This window comes from Hippocampus bargibanti, linkage group LG18, assembly GCF_051943395.1.
Source record: "Hippocampus bargibanti isolate YZ-2025 linkage group LG18, ASM5194339v1, whole genome shotgun sequence".
Lineage (NCBI taxonomy): Eukaryota > Metazoa > Chordata > Actinopteri > Syngnathiformes > Syngnathidae > Hippocampus > Hippocampus bargibanti.
The window spans coordinates 3,489,546-3,510,676 of record NC_142751.1 but is presented as its reverse complement, the minus strand read 5'-3'; the positions used below and the strand labels follow the sequence as shown (position 1 = coordinate 3,510,676).

At 45.4% G+C, this 21,131-nt stretch overlaps 2 protein-coding genes across 6 annotated transcripts; one reads left to right on the top strand and one right to left on the bottom strand.

Annotated features, from left to right (window-relative positions):
• Window positions 1–588: 588 nt before the first annotated feature.
• LOC148884250 (secretory carrier-associated membrane protein 1-like) lies at window positions 589–3,972 on the top strand. 5 transcript variants are annotated; one of them, XM_089019978.1, is made up of 8 exons: window positions 589–1,075; window positions 1,171–1,251; window positions 1,326–1,488; window positions 2,079–2,207; window positions 2,382–2,541; window positions 2,614–2,715; window positions 3,332–3,449; window positions 3,528–3,812. In XM_089019978.1, the coding sequence occupies exons 1-8, from the start codon at window positions 1,013–1,015 to the stop codon at window positions 3,642–3,644; spliced, it is 933 nt and encodes a 310-aa protein (XP_088876104.1). In that variant the 5' UTR covers window positions 589–1,012; the 3' UTR covers window positions 3,645–3,812. The 5 variants fall into 5 exon arrangements, with proteins under 5 accessions (XP_088876104.1, XP_088876100.1, XP_088876101.1 ...); XM_089019974.1 differs by adding an exon at window positions 3,844–3,972 and having other exon boundaries at window positions 589–1,251; window positions 2,079–2,715; window positions 3,528–3,691; XM_089019975.1 differs by having other exon boundaries at window positions 2,079–2,715.
• lhfpl2a (LHFPL tetraspan subfamily member 2a) lies at window positions 3,951–10,969 on the bottom strand. The gene is made up of 2 exons (XM_089019979.1): window positions 10,528–10,969; window positions 3,951–4,336 (listed from the first exon to the last, which is right to left on the bottom strand). Exons 1-2 carry the CDS (start codon window positions 10,964–10,966, stop codon window positions 4,080–4,082), a joined length of 696 nt encoding a protein of 231 aa, XP_088876105.1. The 5' UTR covers window positions 10,967–10,969; the 3' UTR covers window positions 3,951–4,079.
• Window positions 10,970–21,131: the final 10,162 nt, after the last annotated feature.

Genomic DNA, 21,131 nt, shown 5'->3' with positions numbered 1-21,131 from the left:
ATGCGGTGGAATATTTGTAAAATACGCTCAGTAAAAGTCATTTGAAGCCATTTTACAAATTATGGACACAACTTGTTCGGAGACATCGGTTGTCCTTTAAGGCATTTTTAGCCGAAAAAATGACCATGTATAGTAAAGTGTTCTTATGCTAAAAAATCGACCATGTTTATAGTAAGGAATTTTTGACCCGAAAGGAACGACCATGCAGAGTAAAGCGTTTGGGCCCGAAAAAAAAAACGACCATGTACAGTAAGGCGGTTTTCTTCTTCTTTTCCTTTCGGTTTTTCGCTTAGAAGGGTTGCCACAGCGAAACAGTGTCCTCCATCTTCAGAGGTTTGATTCGCATGTTTGTTTTGGTGAAGCTTTTACGTCGGATGCCCTTCATGACACAACCCTCTGTATTTTTGCTTGGGACCGGCACAAGAAGACTTATGTCCCTTTGTGGCTGCAGAAGAAGCAACTCGTTCAGGAAAAGGCTCCCAAACACAAAATAGTCAGGCGGTTTTACCGCGAACAAAACGACCATGTATAGTAATGCTTTTTTATTAGAAAAAAACGACCATGTATAGAAAAGCTTTTTTAGCCGAAAAAAATGACCATGTATAGTACAATTCCAATTACCCACCCCCAAAAAAGAATCAATCAAAACTGATGAGTCGCAAAGGCCCTCAGAAAATGAATTGAGAGGAAATATCAGCGAAATATGTATTTTTCCACATACTGTATCATGAATTGTTCAGAACCCTGCGGGGCCAACAAATTTGTGGCACACGAGGGTCCGCCCGTCCAAGGGAGGGAGCATATGTTTGGGTGACGCCCCCCCACCCCAACCGCAGGCTACACACTGGGCAACACTCGGCCCACTTTATGTGCCAATTACCTTCGTGTGAATTATTTGGGCTGACAAACTGGAGCCGGCGTGCACGTGCGTTTGAGAGAGGGTGATTTAGGGGGTTTGGTCAGGAAAACGGGGGCGTCCGCCTCACTCGGAATCGGAGAGCGTTCCAGTCTGATGCCGGGCGAGCGGGCGCGCACAACTTCGCAGTTTGCGCTGAGATTACGGATGGCAACCAAGGTACTATGGGGGGTAGCTTTATTCTTTTTTTTATTATTTTTGGCCCCTCAACCCATCCAAAAGCGCAAATATTTGTTGAGTGCCATGTGTTTCAGAACCCCACGCTGACACCGGCAAGGCAGACGGCGGCTGAGGCGGCGGGATTAGAAGAAGGTCCCTTCGCAGACGGCAAACAAGTGAGCCTTTCACAATGTCACTCAATCGATGGTTTTGGCCATCCGTACACTCGCTACGCCCACTTTCCATCTAGGCGGCCGCGGAGGAAGCCGCTGTCTCCTTGCAGCCCCGGGGGCGGGTTGCCTCATCCACGGGGGGTGCCGGCGAGCTGCTCCAAAGGCAGGAAGAGTTGGAAAAAAAGGCGTCCGAGCTGGACCGGCGTGAGAGGGAGATGCGCTCGCTCAGCGCTTCTGGAGGTCCGTCCCTGTCGCCACCTTGTGACTTTTTCCGCGAAGAGGTTTTAGCCTGACCCTGCCAACCGTAGGCGAGGGAGGTGTCCGTGCCGGCATCAACGAAACGGTTGACAAAAAATAAGGGTGTCAAAGTCATTTTTTTGCCGCGGGCCACATTGTAGTGACGGTTTCCTTCCTTTGGGGAAACCATAATAATGTTTAATCCCCCCCACTCCCATATATTACATATAGCACGCACAACAAATTAATAACTAGTTTTCAAATTTCAAGTAAAAAATAGTGACTGTTATTGTGGTTGTCATGGGACAATTTGAAATTATGGTTGGTACTTTAGCAAGCATTATGGAATTTCCCAAGTTGAATTTGTTTTAGTGGGCCGAATAAAATGATGTGACGGGCCAGATTTGGCCCACGGGCCTTAACTTGGACAATAGTGACCTAAAATGACCAAACCATCCTACACGACACGGCTGAACCACTTTTTTCTGCACACACTTTTTTCTTGGAAGCTGTCCAACCTTGATGAAAAAGGAGTGGACTCATGTTCCGCTTTGGAAGCTTGGTTGTAGTCTTTTTCTTCATCTCCCCCACAGGAAGGAGAAACAACTGGCCCCCGCTGCCAGAAAAGTTCCTGGTGGGCCCGTGTTTCTATCACGACATCACGGTGGACGTGCCCGTGGAGTACCAGAAGACGGTCAAGATTATGTACTACCTGTGGATGTGTGCGTTCTTGTTTTGTTTTTTTTTGCACGAGTATGAATGTTCATCGCCGGTTTCCCCTCGTTTATTGTCCGTCCGCCCATTTTTGGTCCGCTTCCCTCGGAACTGCGATCAGCGTTCAGCCCAAAATCCGTTTTGGCGGTTTTCCCCAAAAAATGTGTCATTATCTCCCCCAGTCCACACGGGGACGCTGTTGGCCAACGTGGCGGGCTCGGCGGCGTGGTTCGGCGTGGACTCTTCCCGCAGGGCCGACTTGGGTCTGGCCGTCCTGTGGCTCTTGCTCTTCACGCCGAGCTCCTTCGTGTGCTGGTACCTCCCCATCTACGGGGCCTTCAAGTCGGTGGACGTCCGCCCGCTTCCGACGTCGCCCGCCATTTCCTACTCTTTCTTCTTCGTTGTGTGTGGCAGGGGCGACGGCTCCTTCCGCTTCTTCCTCTTCTTCTTCGTGTACGTGGGCCAGTTGGGCGTGTACGTGGTGCAGATCGTGGGCATCCCTGGATGGGGAACCTGGTACGACGCCTTCAATGTCGCCCGTTGCCCAAAAGCGTTGTGGAAAAAACAAAGATATCCTACATCTTTGTTTTTCATACCTGTCAACCTTGGCTACTAGCTGCCCTTATAAATGATTACAATTCCCATATAAGAGTGTTAGTACGTGTACATTATTTGAAATGATAAAAATGCTAAGAAGCGGAAATTCAGTTTATCGCGCATGCGCACATTATGCATTTGTCAATTAACCGCACAGTGATTAAAAAAATGATTCAGGATTACTTTTGCTTGTTTGAGCAGTTGAATCTAACTGAAAATCAGCCAAAATGCTCTTTGTAAAATCGGTTCACAATTGTAAAAAAATATTCCAGTATAAAAGTTGTAGTACGCCGTACATTTGAAATGGTTAAAAAATGTAGAAAATACGGGGAAACGTATAAATTGACAGGCATTTAATACCTGATGCTGATTTTCGCATGACTTTTCAAAACTAGACTTAAATTCGGCATTGAGTCAAATAGTGGCATTTGGGCAAATCCAGACGAAGGACAAAAAAAAAAATCAAAACAAAAAGAAAAGCCACCTTTGCCTTAACAGCTGGTTGATGCGAAATGCGTTTTTGGTCCGTCCTCAGCGGTTGGATCTCGGCCTTGTCGTGCCTGAACACCAACGTGGCGGCAGGCGTGTTGATGATGCTGGTGGCGGCACTGTTCACCGCGCTGGCCGTCACGTCGCTGGTCATGTTGAAGAAGGTTCGACCCCCCCACATGACCAGTAGCGCGACCCCATTCCTTCTGCCGGTGCAGTTGTAAGGTCTTTCACTCCATCAGGTGCACGCCATGTACAGCACCACGGGCGCCAGCTTCCAGAAGGCCCAACGGGAGCTGGCCACGGGTGGCAGCGACGTCTCCGGGGGGGTCTGGGAAGCTTTCAGGGAGCGCATCTGAGCGGCGGATTCCGGCTCAAAATGCCAATCATCAGGTCGGATTTTGAGGTGAAATACACGTCATCATAAGGCACTTTGATTTTATTATTTAGGGGGGATACCTTCACTACATTTTGACGAAACATTCTGAGCATGATGTGTTTCTAGTTTTAACTTGCTTCGCCTTTTTTTCTCCTGTTTGGAATTGTTTTTATTTAAAGGTGTCCTTCTAAAACACTGAAAAGGAAAAACAAACCTATCAATCAAAATGTGGCGGCCATTACAACAACAACAAAAAAGGCACACGTGGCAACGTTTTACTACTGACTTGAGTTCTGACAATGTTAAGGCAATTTATTGTTTCCATTTCACATAAAATTTGTGGAAAAAAAAATCTCCAGTTTTTGTTTTCCCTGAAAATGCAAGGTGGGGTGCGTTCAAGGGGGTTTGGGGGGCTTCACAGGAGGCAGATGAGGCTCTTGCCATCCTCGATCTCCTCCTGCACTTTGTCGCTGGACGTGGCAATCTCGGCCTGTGCCGAGAAGACGGCGCACAGGAAGGTAAGGGCCGTGCCCCCGGCCGCCGTGTAGAAGGCCCAGCCCATGGAGCACATGCCGGCCCGGTACGCCGCCGCCTCCGCGCCGCAGTAAAGCCGCGCCTTGTCCGAACCCCAACCGGCCGGGTATAGCGTCAAGCCCAGGATCAGGAACAGGCCTGTCAAGAGCAGAGACACGGACGGGGAGGCACCAGGGTTAAAGGTCAAGGCTTTACCATTGGAACAGAAGCACACAGACATTTGAAGCAGTGTCACAGAGCGCTCACTCGTGTGGCTTTCTTTCTCTTTGTGTGCAAGAGGAAATGAAAAAGTAGGTCAGAAATTCCTTCCACATGTTGCACCGACATCTGACGCGGCACCCCCCCCCGCTCCCCATCCGCTCGCTCACACACCCACACGCACACGCACACACACGCGCGCGCGCACACACACACACACACACACACACACACACACACGAGTCCAAGTACAGTGATACCTTGGCTTACGAACTTAATTGGTTCCCAGACAGAGTGTGTAAGGCGAAGTGTATCCCAAAAATTTCCCATAGGAAACCATTGAAATGAGAATAATCCGTTCCCAGGTCTCCATAAAACATAATTTTATACTTTCTAATTTTCTAAGCCTTAAAACTACACTTAATATACCTTATTTTATGTATAATAAATGTGCTATGGTATTAAATTAAAGAAATAAGCTGTACTGTATATTAAAAAAAAAGTCGGCAGCCATTTTCTTTTTCGAGAAAGGCTTCACTCTCTCTCTATCTGTAAACCCCACCCCCTTCACTGCTCCATTCTTGACCAATCACATGGCTTTAACAGAAGACTGGGGGTGGGGAATAGAGGACAAAAACAGTCGGCTGCCATTTTGTTATTAGACTAACGGGCTGTTCGCGAATGACACATCACTCATTGAGGCAGCTCCGTGTGTATCCCGAAAAAGGTTTGTATGCCAAGGTAAAATTTTCATTAATTTAACGTTCGGAAACCGAAAAGTTCATAAGCCAAGGGGTTCGTAAACCGAGGTATCACTGTACACACTCTGACACAACTGAACGAGGGATAAACAACAGGGCAACAAACGTCTCTGTTCTCGTCCAATTTGGTTTTCAGCCAAAAATGTCATTTTTTTATGCCTCGGTTTACAACCAAAAATGGGTTCTCAACCAAACTGAGCACACCTGAATGCACCACTCGACTCCCTTCCACTTCCTTATAATTGTATGGTGATACGTCAGCTCACGAACTGAATTGGTTCACACTTTCCCAAACATTTATTTTCCCTAAGAAGGCATTAAAATGAGAATAATCCGTTCCCAGGTCCCCATAAAACATAATTTTCTACTAAATAAGCCTTAAATCGACACAAAATGTACATTATTTTATGTATAATAAATGTGCTATCGTATTGTCATTGAAGAAATGAACTGTACTGTCTAATTAAGTCGTTTTATTTGCCATTGTGATGGTAGTTGTCAATGGATGGTAGCAATGGCCGGCTTTGCGTACTGGTACTGGGACAGCTAAGTCACACAAACGCAAACTTCGTTGGTGTTTTTCGATGATCTTCTGCTCGACCGTAATTTTCTTTTGTATCCTCTTCGGCTTAACACTAGCCTGTGGTAGGGTCTTTTTCGGTCCCATAATAGCAAAAGTACTCCACTCGATAGCAAACCATGTCTGCATGTCTGAAAGTGGGTGATAAAAACTAGTCCGCCAGCCACCGGGGCGCTGTGTGGTTTGGTTCGTCCACCGAAAACTAGTTCGTATGCCAAGATTATATTCTCGCAAATTTAATGTGCGTGAGACAAAAAAATCATGAGCTAACGTGTTCGTAAGCTGAGGTATCACTGTATGTCACGTCCTCATGTCCCGTGTCATTGTGACAGACGCATTCGTATTGTTGAATAAAGTCCTTATTATTTTTTACTAATAAAAGAGATGCGTTTGGCTGAGTTCCGAGCAAATCAGATGTTGTCGTGTAGCGTTCCATTGTGAGCAGGCTTGTATAGTTCAATAAAGATTTTTTTTTTAAAAAGCAGACTTGTTTGGTGAAAACTAACGTAATATCAGAATGTTGTTTTTGAATCACTGCTTTAAAAAAATGTTTTCTAGACTGGAAACTGATCAAATATTTTACATTTCATAACTTTGCTGCTGTGAAATGTAAATTTCTCCACGTCGAGATGAATAAAGGTACATCCAATCCAATTGATTATTATGGGATGTGCTGTTTTGGTTTTCAAACAAATCGGCTTTCAAAGATTTCGGGAACGGATTATGGTAAAAAAATGTTTTCTAGACTGGAATGGATTAAATATATTTACATTTATTATAATGGGATATACTGTTTTGGTTTACAAACAAATCGGTTTTCATAGATTTCTGGAAAGGATTATGGTATATATATATATATATATATATATATATATATATATATATATATATATATATATATATATATATATATATATATATACACACACACACAGTGAGACCTCAACTTACAAACTTAATTGGTTCCCAGACAGAGTGTGGAAGGTGAAAAGTGTGTATCTCAAAAAAAAATCCCATAGGACACCATTAAAATGGGAATAATCCGTTCCCGGGTTTCCATAAAATATACTTTTCAACTAAATAAGCCTTAAAACTACACACAACATACCTTATTCTATGTATAATAAATGTGCTATTGTATTGTAATGAAAGAAATACACTGCATTGTATCATAAAGTCACTTTATTTACATTTGTGATGGCCATTTATGGCTTGATGGAATGGCATTGGAGGTCGAAGGTCAAAGGGAATTGCTGTTTGGAAAGAGAGACGCATTACATGACGACTGTAATTAAAGAAATAAACTGTGCTGTAAAATAAAGTTTTATTTACCTTTTTGATGGTCGTTGATGGCTTATGGAAGGAGAGTCACCTTCCATAAGGACTGTTGGTAACTTAACCTCTGGTGCTGTTCGGTCGTGTGCTTCCGCCGAAGATCACTCCGCCAGCCGTGGTGGGTGTGTATTATGAAAATAGTGCTTATTATAAGGTTTAATTCTCATAAATTTGACGTTTGTAAGACAAAAAGTTGGTAAGTTGAGGTCTCACTGTGTGTGTGTGTATATATATATATATATATATATATATATATATATATATATATATATATTGTGATATCATGAGAGGCTTGCTCTCAGCGGGACGGGACAAGAAGTGCAATGGACGACAGGTTTGGATGCAAAGAAGAATGAAAATTGTAAAGAGCAGTACATTGGGGAGACTCAACAAATTCTCAAAAAAAGACTTTATCAACATCGCAGGGATAATACTAGTGGGCCTCAATCGGCAGTACATTTGCACCTAAAAGCTAGCAACCACTCATTTGACGACATTGAGGTTAAAATCTTAGCGAAAGAACATAGATGGTTTGAAAGGGGGGTAAAAGAAGCGATTCTTATAAAACAACAAAATCCTTCATTAAACCGGTCTGGTGGGGTGAGGTTCAATTTGGATCGTTCATACAATAGCCTGCTTAGGCAAAACAGGTTAGGCAACTTTCGCAATGCTGATGAGGGTCGTTATGCTGATGAGGTGATACCGGGGGGAGTGGGGGTAATAGGCCAGTCGTTAGTCAGGAATGTAGGAACAATCAGTGGGGCCACAGGGAGGGGTCCCCTGCCCCCCCCCCCCCCCCAACCTGAGAGTAGGGACCTATCATAGCTGTGTCCGGCGCCACCATGTCTGGACATTAGGGATATATAAATGGGGCCGATACGACCAGTCAGACTTTAGTTCGTTGACGAAGCCTCTTGGATAGGAGGCGAAACGTCCGAACCCTTCACTTTTGTACAGATGACGGCTGAAGAAACCAGACGTATGCAAAGAAGAAGAAAGGTTTTAATCCAGGGTTCCAGGGGGAATTCACAAGCAACAAAGGTTTGAATAGTGTCTCTTCCAATACTTATCAAAATAAAGTCTCTTCTGATGCTTAAATCCAAATAAAGTCTCTTCTGCTACTCAAATCCAAATAAAGTCTCTTCTGCTACTTAAATCCAAATAGTCTCTTCTGAGGTAAAACTGAAGACGGAGTTCTTTACAAGAGTCTCTAGGCCTCACCCCTCTTGACGTCCTCGTCTTGTAGCCTAGCCACCTTAGCTAGGTTCAAATCCAGTGTCCAGTCGTGGGGTCCCAACTGGCAATGAGTTCCACGCAGCAATCAACTTCTCCACAGAGCACAGCAATCGAGCTTGTCTTTCCCCAAGCTGCACACTCAGAGGCTCTCTGCCTTAAGAACCCTGCTTTCCAATCAAGCCCTGATCAGCTGCAGGTGTGTGGGTTTAATTGCTGCCTTCCACCAGGTGGGGCCAACACTCTCTCTGGGTGGAGCCATTTTAGGGGGATGTATTTGCCCTCCAGGACACAGCCTCTCGTGACATCACAATATGTAACGGAGTTGTGCACTTAGATTATTAAATTATGAAGGAAGTGACGCAACGGCGCACAGTGTGGCACCATGTCCCGCCCATAGTTTCTAGAACAATCTCGAGGAGATTCAGGGTGAGTCGCAATTTTCTGTTGGTCTCGATTAACGCGCATTTTCATGACAATATCTTATTTTGTTTCCCCTTTTGTACTGTCTAGTGTTATCTAATTAGTTCCCTTATTCATTTCGAGTCCAGATTACTTTTTGTGTCATTATTTACTTCACGTTTTGTCGAGTGGAACTTTGGAGCACATGTGCTTCATAGTGCTTTTCTATTGCGCAGTTAATCACAAGACGAAACCCATGCGACTTCACCCATCCCTTCAGCCATACTGTGTTGCAGGTCATAATTGTTTCATTTCGTTTTTATTGAACAATATTTAGTTTCTTGTGACGTGTTTCATTTGCCCGTGAGTGTCCGTGGCACACACATATATATATATATATATATATATATATATATATATATATATATATATATATATATATATATATATATATATATATATATATATATATCGGTCTCCTGCCTGGCAGTTCAAGGATTAGCATCCTTCTGCCGATATAGTCACTCTCTCCTCTGGACATGTCCAAACCATCTCAGTCTGGCCTCTCTGACTTTCTCTGCAAAGCCTCTAATATGAGTTGTCCCTCTAATGTACTCATTCCTGATCCTATCCAACCTGGTCACTCCCAAAGAAAACCTCAACATCTTCAGCTCTGCTACCTCCAGATCTGCTTCCTGTCTTTTCTTCAGTGGCACTGTCTCCAGTCCAAACATCATGGCTGGTCTCACCACTGTTTTATACACGTTTCCTTTCATCCTAGCTGAAACCCTTCTATCACACATCACACCTGACATTTTTCTCCAGCCGCTCCAGCCTGCCTGGACACGCTTCTTCACCTCCTTTCCACACTCTCCATTGCTCTGGACAGTTGACCCCAAGTACTTAAAATCCTTAAAAACACGTGATCTGTAGCGAGAACGGGGAACAGGTGGCGGAGAAACTAGACATGTGGAGATATGCCCTGGAAAGGAGAGGAATGAAGATCAGTCGCAGCAAGACGGAATATATGTGTGTGAATGAGAGGGATCCAAGTACAAGAGTGATGCTACAGGGGGAAGAGATAAAGAAGGTGGAGGATTTTAAGTACTTGGGGTCAACTGTCCAAAGCAATGGAGAGTACTAAACATTAGAGGGACAACTCATATTAGAGGCTTTGGAGAGAAAGTCAGAGAGGCCAGACTGAGATAGTTTGGACATGTCCAGAGGAGAGAGACTATATCGGGAGAAGGATGCTGAGTCTTGAACTGCCAGGCAGGAGACCGAGAGGAAGACCGAAGAGGAGGTTTATGGATGTGGTCAAAGAGGACATGAAGGTAGCTGGTGTGCGAGAAGAGGATGCACAAAACCAGGATAGATGGAGGACATTGATTCGCTGTGGCGACCCCTGAGGGGAAAAGCCGAAAGGAAAAGAAGATATATATATATATATATATATATATATATATATATATATATATATATATATATATATATATATATATATATATATATATATATATATATATATATACAGTAAAGTCTCGTCATATCGATATTCAAGGGAGTCCGAAAAAATATCGATATAACCGGGACTATCGATATATCCGACCCTGTTTGCATGTAATTTTCTCCGTGCGTGCATAGAAATAGTATCGATATAACCGGGACTATCGATATATCCAATATCGATATAACGAGACTTTACTGTGTGTGTGTGTGTGTGTGTATATATATATATATATATATATATATATATATATATATATATATATATATATATATATATTTCTGTATTTATATTTTTTGAAGGCCCGACTCACCGGCAATGGCCTGCAGCAGCCCGCAGACGTTGAAAATGCTCTTCTTCATGATGCTCTGGAAGCAGACGCTGAAGACGGAGACGAAGGCCACGGCGCACAGCAGCAGGATGCCGGCGGCCAGGAAGATGGACGTGGCCTGCCAGAAGCCGCTGGCGATCTCCCCGAAGTGGACGGCGTACGGCCCGCACAGGATGGCGCCGCCGCCGTGCGCCTGCGCCGACGGTAGCTTGACGCAGCGGCTGTAGATGCCCAGCGTGGGGCGATAGGCCTCGCCGGCTGCCGCTGAGGACGGGGGGGTGTGGCGGTGGCGCTGCTCGGCCGTGCGGGGGAAGCCTACCAGCCAGTCGCTGCTCATGAAGGCCAGCAGCTCGCCGAACGCCGCCACGATGCTCAGCAGCGTCCACAGCATGGAGCGGCACGTCACAATCACGTGGCACATGGTTCGCACGCCCCGCGCAATGTCCCAATGGCCTTTCTCTCCGGGTTCGGGTTTTCACACCTCCGATGCCCGTCGAGGTCCTTCAAGATGTCCTCCGTGCACCTAGTGAGCCTCTTCAAGTCTTTCTTTTATGTCCCCGGTTTTCAGTCATTCAGTTCTTTGGGTTGAGTCCTTTGGGGTGTGGCTTTCTTTCCTACTTTAAGAAGTGACTTCCCCGTCTGGCTTCTCCCTTTTTGGCCTTCAGGTCCTTCTCCAAGTCCTTCTTTGACTTCTTCAAGACCTTTTCGGTCCTTTGCGCCGATTCATACGTTGACTTTTCCTTTCGCCGCTTGGCTTCCTCGTTTGGCACGTTTGGGAATGGCCTTCATCCTTCTGGTCCACGGTTGAGCCCCCTTTTTTTAAGTCCTCTCAGCTTCCTTTTCAGCTTTTTTTAGGGGGGTGGGTGGGAGCCGTAGACTTGCTGCTCAGCGCTTCCGCTTATCTCCTGTCCACTCTTTGACCCGCCGGCCCGCTTCCGGCAAGCAGTTTGGCGGCGGTTTCCGCCTCTACATCCTTTGAAGGTGCCGTCCTGGTTTCGCCCGGGACACGCCTGCAAGGCCATAAAATCAAATGGAAGGTCAATGCCGATGCAAGCAAGTAAACAAACTTTGGCCCTGGCGACGGGACAGCGGCGTGTCGGGAGATCCGGCGGCCCCTTTCCTGTTGCCTTCCTGCAAGCACAATTTAACTCTTTCGCTGCCATTCCCAAATTTATTTGGAAATTCAAAATCTGACGTAAAGCGACATTCCCGAATTTGTTTGGGTTTTGTTTTTTCATGTTTGGGTGCCAATAAAGCACTGTTCTGACCTCCGGCAATTCCACAAGGGGGCAGCATTTTCCCCTTTGCCCATGTTAGCGCTTTATTACAGCTTTAGATGCTGTTAAAGTGCTATATGCGCTATATGTACAGTGATACCTCGGTTTTCGAACTTTTTGGTTTACAAATGTTAAATTTATGAACATTTTACCTTGGCATACAAAGTTTTTTTTCGGGATACGCACGGAGCGCCACAATGAGTGATGTGTACTTCGCGAGCGAGCCCGTTCTAACAACATGTTAGAACATACATAACAAACCAGCATGTTTGTTTTGGCCAAGCTTTTACGTCAGATGCCCTTCCTGACACAACCCTCTGTATTTATCCGGGCTTGCGACCGGCACAAGAAGACTTATGTCCCTTTGTGGCTACAGAATAATAATAATAATAATAATAATAATAATAATAATAATAATACATTTCATTTTCAAGCGCCTTTCAAAACTCTCAACGACACTTTACAGTCACAGGATATTTTTTTCTGCGGGGGAGCAGCGGCAACCACATGCGCCAGCCTTCATTCAACCCAGAAGTAACAACGTAAAAATAAAAAAAATAAAAAATAATATGACAACACAATACAACACAATAGATAGATATAGCTATCTAGCTAGCTATTTGAGTCAGGAAACATATTAGCTATCTAGTTAGCTAGCTATCTATTAGCTAGCTTTCAGAATCAGAAAACCTTTATTCGTCCCACAATGGGGAAATTTGCAATTAGCTTTCTATTTCTTTGAGTTATTCTGGGTTGAGCATACGCCCGGCATCCGCCCGCATCTGCCCGCCATCCACCGTTTATATAGTCCTAGAAGTCAATATTCTGTGGGCCCTCCAATTAGAGTGATAATGACAAAAACCCTGGCACTGGAGTGGACACATTTTCGCACATTGGCTGGCAGTGAAGGAGTTAAAAGAAAGACATAATGATCTCTGGGAGGGGTGGGGTATTCCCCGCGATAAGTAGAACTGCAGACAGGCCTGTCGTGTTTGTCGTCACGTAAACGCGGATTACATGTTGAAAGGGTTGGAGCGGATAAGCACCAGCATTTGGGCTTCTGTTTTGATCAAATCGCACACATGATGATGCCGACGCCTTCCCACGCGGTTCAAAGATGAGTGGCAACCCCGAGTAAAGCCGCAGCCCTCCCCCGACAACGGGCCGAGAGTGTCGCGTGCACGTTTTGGAAAATCTGGTGGGTGAAAGAAGAGCGTCGCGGCCGACCCAGTCAGTTTTTCCAGCGGCAAGCGAGCCAATCTTTCCGAAGGCTTCAGCACATCTGCGGCCATGTTTGGATCGGCGCATGACGGGGGGGGTTAGAATCTTGGTTAAAACAACAAACGGAGCTGCTGGATCTCCCGTCTTTTGTCTCAGAGGCCTTTTGGTCAACGAGCCAAGAGTAACATCCTGTCACGCGGAGGTCCCAGCAGGCCCGGCGGCCATGATTGTTGGCCATCAAAGACAATGAGCTCATCTGTGTCGTGGAGCTTTTGTTTCTTGAGGGAGGGGGGGGGGGCAAATCTGGCAGGAACGCACGCGTCCACCGTTTCGTTGCCGTTCGAAACCGTTGGGTTGACGTTTGTGGCAAGCGGAAGGCCGCCAAGGAGCCAGCGAGTGGGAAAAAAAGATAAAGATGGAAGATACGGAAGGACGACGGAATATTTGGCACTGGAAGTAACCCAGCTAGAGAAAAAAAAACACACAAATCCAATCAAATAAACGCCACATTAACGTCCGGTGCGCCACGCAGCTTTCCAGGCAACGGCCCAAAAGAGCCACAACAAACACGCCGGGCCCAAAATGACCGACAGATGACGTTGCGCTCCACAACTCGGCCCATTAAAAACAAAATAAGATCCGGGATGGGCGGATGTCGACTGCAACCGGATTTGTATCCTGATGCGTATGTGGAACGGTCGCAGCTTAGAATTGAAGCGGATTAACGTAGGACAGGAGATGGGAGACAATCTCTTTTGGTCAGTGGGTGCTACAGCTTTGTGTTTGCTTTCAACATTTAGCTTGTGGCAGAAAGTGCACATTCCACCATGACGTCCCGGATCCACTGGTGAAAAGGACACTTTGATCCACCCCTCTTTCATCTAGAACTGCTTCATACAACAAAGAGGGTGCAGAAAGAAAGATTTAACGACTGTGGCTTTTGGGTTGATATTATTTTGTTTTGTTGTTTTGACTTCAAGATGGCTCCCAGGACAGTGGCTGCCTTTACAGCAGCACCTGTATTTAGTTTTTCTACTTCTTCCTCTCCACTTACTTTCATCACTTTGCTGTTGTAAAATGAGAATTTCTCCACTGCGAGACCAATCAAGGCGAATCCAATCCAAAATATCCTGCTCCGCAAAAGTATTGAGACACCGAGAGCGACGGGCGTCGAGCATTTGGCGTCGGGGGGATCAAACGGGAACCGGAAATATTTGGCCAAAGTAATTGAAAACAAAATGTGGACTGATTCCACCTTGACAACTTCTGGGAAGTCTTTGTACATAGTTGAGGTTGTAGTTGGCTGCCGTGCGGGACTCTCGCTGCTCTCGGGCCTTCTGAGGGGTGTAAGGTGGGGGGGAGGGGGCTTCGGCTAATGCGGATGTATTGAAGGTAAGGAAATCCTAACGGCGGCCTCCACAAGGAAACTGTGGAAAAGAGCACCAGAGTTGAATCATTGTGGGAAACAGACCATGCACCTGCCCCCACCACCACTGGCGGCTCTATTTGAGGGCGGGGTTGTGGCCGGAAAAATCCAACACTGCTCCCAGAGGGCTTTTTATTCTAAATAATTGCCACGTGCGAGGAAAAACAACAAAGCGCCAGGCGGCGTGACAGAAACGCCCGGAAGATTGGTCGCCATGTTGTTAAGACATCCGGATGTGCGGCATGACAACACTTTCCACTTGCAAAATGACCTTGACAGGTGGTCCCCGCTCCCCTGTTGGCCATACCATTGTTTTTTTTTGCCCCCCCCCCCCCCCCCCCCCATATTGAACCCCCCGTGCCCCTTGCCCCCTTTCCTCCCTACCCAGAAGACCTCCCCTCGGACTTCCTTCTGCAACTTGATAAATATGCCCGCGCCGATTCCCAAAAGCGGCGTCAAGTGCAAAAGGGGGGATGAGCGGCCAATCCGGTCCAGTTTTAAGATTGCTTTTCAAGATGGGCAGCGAGGGGGGTACTTGCCCAATGTTCAGTGGCATGGAAATATTTGAAAAGAAATTACAGTGATACCTCAGCTTACGAACTTATGTGGTTCACAGAAAGTGTGTGTTGGGCGAAAGGTTCATTTTCCAAACATTTATTTCCCATAAGAAACCATTAAAATGAGAATAATCCGTGTCTAGGTGCCCATAAAACATACTTTTCAACTAAATAAGGCCTAAAACTACACACCAAATACCTTATTTTATGTGCTGTATAAAATTAATATAAATGTATAAATGTGTTATTGTATTGTAATGAAAGAAATAAATGGTACCCCATAATAAAGTCATTTTATTGACCTTTGTGATGGTTGTTAATGTAGTTGCCTGTTGATGATATCCAAGTGAAGTTGCCGTGTTTTCTCGCCGTTAATATCCTCACTCACACTGTCCCCTGCTAGCTGCTTTTCATTTGTCCAAATCGACAGACGTTTTTTCAACCTCTTCTTTTGCCTGAGACCGTTGCTTAGACGCTATCTGTTGGCTGTCTATTAGCTAGATGGCTGGCTGACTATCTATTAGCTATCTAGTGGCTAGCTGGCTTGCTTTTTATTTATTTTATTTATTTTATTTATTTACTTGCTTATTATTTATTTTTATTTATTTATTATATTATTTATTTATTTATATTATTTATTTATTATTTATTTTATTTATTATTAAGCGCTTACAAATGAAATATATTATTATTATTAGACAACACAGAAACACCCTTAGCCACACGTAGCAATGGTCGACTTACTGGCACTGGGTGTGACGACGCTCGAGTTAAGAGGCAGGACTCGAGCGACGGGGTTGGCGAAAGGGTAGGACCCGAAACACACGACGTGACAGGGTTTGAAGGAGCAAGAGTCTTTACTGAGACACGTATGGAAAATAACAAACAGGGGATGGCGAAGGAAGATAACCAAACAATAGCAGACCTGACAGCGCGGTAGTGGTGAAGGCAACATCCAAAATACAGTAAAGTCTCGTTATATCGATATTCAAGGGAGTCCGAAAAAATATTGATATAACCGGGACTATCGATATATCCGATCCTGCGCCGAACTGCATTAAACAAAAGCCGCCAAAAGAGGGCACTCAAGCGCCATATAAGAAACGGAGCTGGCCATTAGCTCCCTTTTTTTTGGGTCAGAGATGTTTCCCCAATGTTGCCTCAAAATGGCACATATAATTCTTTAATGATTGTAAACATGTATGCTTTCATCTTCAGAACTACAGTGTATTTGAAACATATTCATAACTGGATGTGTAACAAGAAAGCATATTATCCGAATCTGAAGCCATTGTTTGGATTCACAAGCAATGCAAGACGTCTTGGCGTGAAGTCATTTTTATTTGCATTTGAATAAAAAGTGACATCGGCTGTCCTTTAATACACAGTATGGAATGTTAATAATTTTCAAAATCATCGCGCTTCAGCAGACAAAACAAGAAACATTGTTGCAAAAAACGATTGCATTCATATACAGTACAGTGGGCATGTACATAACACAACAGGGAAACTGCAACGCTTACATCTTACTGTATTATGTATACAATTTTTAAAAAGTCATCAATCTTCTTCTGCTTCCCATTTTTACCTTTTAACACAAACACTTCAATCTCGTCTGCTACACACGAGCTAGCGTCTGAAAATGAAAATGGCTCTGCTACACGGGTGCTGGGCACGTAACCAAGTCACCTGACCAAGTCGACCAATGGCGCGACTGATGGCGTGACACATAACCAAGACACGTGACCAAGTTGACCAATGGCGCGACCGATGGCGTGTCACGTGACAAAGTTACACGGCCAAGTCGACCAATAGCGCGACCGATGGCGGCTCATGTGACCAAGTCGACCAATGGCGCGACCGATGGCGGCTCACGTAACAAGACACGTGACCAAGTTGACCAATGGCGCGACGGATATATCGATATAAACAACAAAAATGGCCGGCGGGGGATGAAAAGGAGCACCGTAATAACCGGATTATCATAATAACCGGGTATCGTACTAAACGGTACTAATTATACATAAAAAGACTAGAAATGTGCAAGGGAAATGAAAATAGTATCGTAATAAGCGGTACTATCGATATAACCGATATCGATATAACGAGACTTTACTGTACTCCGAAGGAGACGGCCGTGAGCGATCGGCAGATATAGACAGAAGGCACAATCACTAAATGACAATCAGCTGTGGGAACCCAGGTGAGTGATGATGGGAGGTGCCGTCTCCCGGGAGTGGCGGAGGAAGTGACAGGAGGGGCGGGGCGCGCCCAGGATGGCAACGAGATGTGACACTGGGACGCTAAGTCACGCAAAGGCACACTTTGTTGGTGTGTCCTCTTCGGTTTAACACTAACACGTGGTGGGGTATTTTTCTGTCCCATAATAGCAAAAGTCATCCACTCGATAACAAACCATGTCTGCACTCAAAGAAAGTGGATGTGGAAAACTAGTCCGCCAGCCACCTGTGTGGTTTGGTTCGTCCGCCGAGTCGTTTGTGAGCCGAGAGTATATGCTTGCGAATTTAATGTTCATAAGGCAAAAAGTTTGTGAGCTAAAGTGTTCGTAAGCTAAGGTATCACTGTAATAAAATGTTCAAAAGAACTCATAAATGCCAATGCCAGAGAAGGAGCTATATGCTCCCTCTTACGAGTACCAGTCAAGAGGCAAACAGCACCATTCTGGACCAGCTAGAGAAGCTTCATGGAGAATTGTCTGACTCAAAAATCAAGCGCATGACAGTCATCCAGCCAAAATGTAACAAAGACATCAAGTAGTGCTTCAAGATGCTCAGGAGAGAAATGAAAGATTTGTGGCAACTTGCAGGACCTAATTCCCATTGGCAAGATGCTAATTTTTTTTGTTCAAGTCGGCGAGCAAGCTAAAAAGAAACACAGCAGCAGTAAAATGTAATCATTTCTGGAATGAGAGTTAGTGGGGGGTACACGGTGAAGGGGCTGGGGTGGAGGCGCAGTTCCAGACGCCTGACACTTCCCTCCCCCCACCCTCTCCCTCGGGAGATGGATGGCAGATGTCTGACCCTGGAAGGCGGCTGCACTTTCTTGCCAAAGGAAAAAAAAGGTTGCGTTTTTATCTCTGATGCTTTGTCCCTCGCACAATTCCACATGGGTGTCCTCACTTTCAAAGTCGCAAGATTGGATGCCGAGAAAAAAAGCTAGAGTGTTCGCATAAGAATGGTTTGTTCGCGGCTTCGATAAATGCTGACGATGTGTAAAAGTAGAAGGGTCCAGATCTACCCCCACCCCCAACCACCTCCATGCCCTTCAGTAAATACATGCTCTTTTGTTTTTAACCTTGCTACTAATTCCGCTTGAGTATTTGAGATAAAGCAGGGACGGGCCCCCGTTAGGTGGAATAGCTGTTAGCATTTCATTAGCTAGTAATTAGCTTGCTACTAATTCCGCTTGAGAATTTGAGCTAAGGCAGGGACAGGTCCCCGTTAGGTGGGATAGCTATTAGCATTTCATTAGCTCGCGAGCTAGCTTTCTATCTATTTGAGTTACTTCCGGGTTGAGTGAACGCTAGCGTGTGTGGCTGCCGCTGCTCACCCACAGAAAAATGCATCTTGTGACTGTTAAGTGACCTTGAGAGTTTTGAAAGGCGCTTAGAAATTAAATGGATAAGTACTATTATACATCAACTCCCTGGACCTTCCGCGCCCTGCCCACCACCTTTTCCAGCGACTCCCCTATCAGACAAATTCCTTGTGTGTTCTACATACTTGGCCGAGGAAGATGATTCCGATTCTGAAAAATAGACGACTTTGTTAGCTTTCTGCCGGTCGCCTCGCGGGTGGCGTAAAATAATCCCGCAGTCAGTCTACAAGTCACCCGGAACGTCGTTACATTGCAAATCAAAGCTGCTCGGGACATTAGCCGCTGGCGCGCGTGAGCGACAAGAACACCACAAACAACTACCTTTCACACCCATACAGACTGATGGGCTCCACGTCGACACGTGTGCGCTGCTTAGCATTCATCAATTGGAGTCACTGGATTTTTTTTTAAATAGACGACTTTTTAAGAGAGCTATTGTTCTTACTGAAGACCATGTCAAAATATTTTGGGATTAATAGCATTTGCATTCATTTCAATGGGACAAGGCGATTTCAGATCCAAATGGGGCTGATTTGGATTTGATGGAGAAATTAATGTGCAAATGAATGCATGACACAAAAAAGGAGTTGTCCTTTTTGGTGTTGGTTTGAGGTGCACGCAGCTGCCCCGGTTTATTTTCCCACCCGAGCTGCTTCGCCGGCAAACGTGAGCGCGCAGCTGTGGGAAGGCGTTGCCCACTTTGATCAAGAATATTCAGATCAGATGAGAATCATCCTTATTGACAAGTATGTATCGAGTCACTATACTCTATTAGCTCGCTAGTTGAATGTGCTAAGTAGTATAATGTAAAGCTAGCTATTAGCTATCTAGCTATCTATTAGCTATGTCCTTGAGAGTTTTGAAAGGTGCTTACAAATATAATGCATCATTATTTTTATTGTTAGCTAACTATTAGGTGAATAGCTAGCTTTCTATCTATTTGAGTTACTTCCGGGTTGAATGAACGCTTGCACGTGTGGCTGCCGCTGCTCACCCACAGAAGAACCTATCCTCTGACTGTAAAGTGACCTTGAGAGTTTTGAAACACGCTTATAGAAATGTATTATTGTTAGCTATCTATTAGCTGGGTGGCTAGCTTTCTATCTATTTGAGTTACTTCCAGGTTGAGTGAACGCTGGCGCGTCTGGCTGCCATTGCTCACCCACAGAAAAACTCATCCTGTGACTGTTAAGTGACCTTGAGAGTTTTGAAACAGGCTTATAAATGAAATGTATTATTATTATCATTATTATTATCATTATTATTATCATTATTATCATCATTATTCAGTTCTATTTGGGTTACTGTTTAAAGAGTAAATGGCGACGGGGGAAGAAGCTGTTTAAATGTCTGCTGGATTTGGTGCGCATGGATCGGTAGCGCCTGCCTGAGGGGAGTCGCTGGAAAAGGTGGTGTGCAGGGTGCAGAAGGTCTAGTAGGATTCTCCACGTCCTTGTTTGGATTCTTGCAGTGTGCAAGTGCTCGAGAGTGGCTAAGGCAGTGTCAATAATTTTTCCCACCATCCGAACTTCTCATCTCATCTCATCTCATTTCCCGTACCGCTTATTCCTCATTAGGGTCGCGGGGGTTGCTGGAGCCTATCTCAGCTGTCTTCGGGCACAAGGCGGGGGACACCCTGAATTGGTTGCCAGCCAATCGCAGGGCACACAAAGACATACAACAGTCACTCTCACACTCACTCCTAGGGACAATTTGGAGTGGTCAATCTGCCTGCCATGCATGTTTTTGGAGTGTGGGAGGAAACCGGAGGACCCGGAGAAAACCCACGCGGGTCCGGGGAGAACATGCAAACTCCACACAGGGAGGCCGGACCGGGACGCGAACCGGCGACCTCTGCACTGTGAAGCCGGTGTGCTAACCACTCGACTACCGGGCCACCTCACCATCCGAACTTATTACAGTAAAGTCTCGTTATATCGATATTCAAGGGAGTCATAAAAAATATCGATATAACCGGGACTATCGATATATCCGACCCTGTTTGCATGTAATTTTCTCCGTGCGTGCATAGAAATAGTATCGATATAACCGGGACTATCGATATATCCGATATCGATATAACGAGACTTTACTGTATTATGATTAGCATTATTATTATTAAACTGCAACGCAGATCCCAGAAAGTAGAAGAAGAAGAAAACCCACCAAGCCCCCCTCCCCCTGTACAAAAAGCCCTTCCGCCCTTCCCTCGCAAGCCATTCACCCCGTTCTTTATTTCTTTTTCTTTAAGAGGACCTTATTTTAATGCGGGCCCCACCCGGTAACCCCCAGGGGCTGCAAGGAGGTTTTGGTGCCCTGCTGACCCTACTCCCTATCCACCCCCCACAAACCACCATCGCCACCAAATCTAATGAAGCGCGCGTGACAACCCCGGCAATAAAGTTTCCCGGCAGATTGTCAACTCCCAAATGAGCTGTTTGGCAGCGCAAGTGGGACAGGAAGCCACGTGGGAACGGCCAAAAAAGC

Bases quoted from the DNA above. Each gene is read 5' to 3' on its own strand.
- LOC148884250 (XM_089019974.1), top strand. From the start codon at position 1,081: ATGGGGGGTAGCTTTATTCTTTTTTTTATTATTTTTGGCCCCTCAACC. The intron at 1,252-1,325 runs GTGAGCCTTTCA...CTTTCCATCTAG, and splicing joins CCTTCGCAGACGGCAAACAA to GCGGCCGCGGAGGAAGCCGC. The intron at 3,450-3,527 runs GTTCGACCCCCC...TCACTCCATCAG, and splicing joins CGCTGGTCATGTTGAAGAAG to GTGCACGCCATGTACAGCAC.
- lhfpl2a (XM_089019979.1), bottom strand. From the start codon at position 10,966: ATGTGCCACGTGATTGTGACGTGCCGCTCCATGCTGTGGACGCTGCTG. The intron at 4,337-10,527 runs GTGAGTCGGGCC...TGCTCTTGACAG, and splicing joins GCTGCTGCAGGCCATTGCCG to GCCTGTTCCTGATCCTGGGC.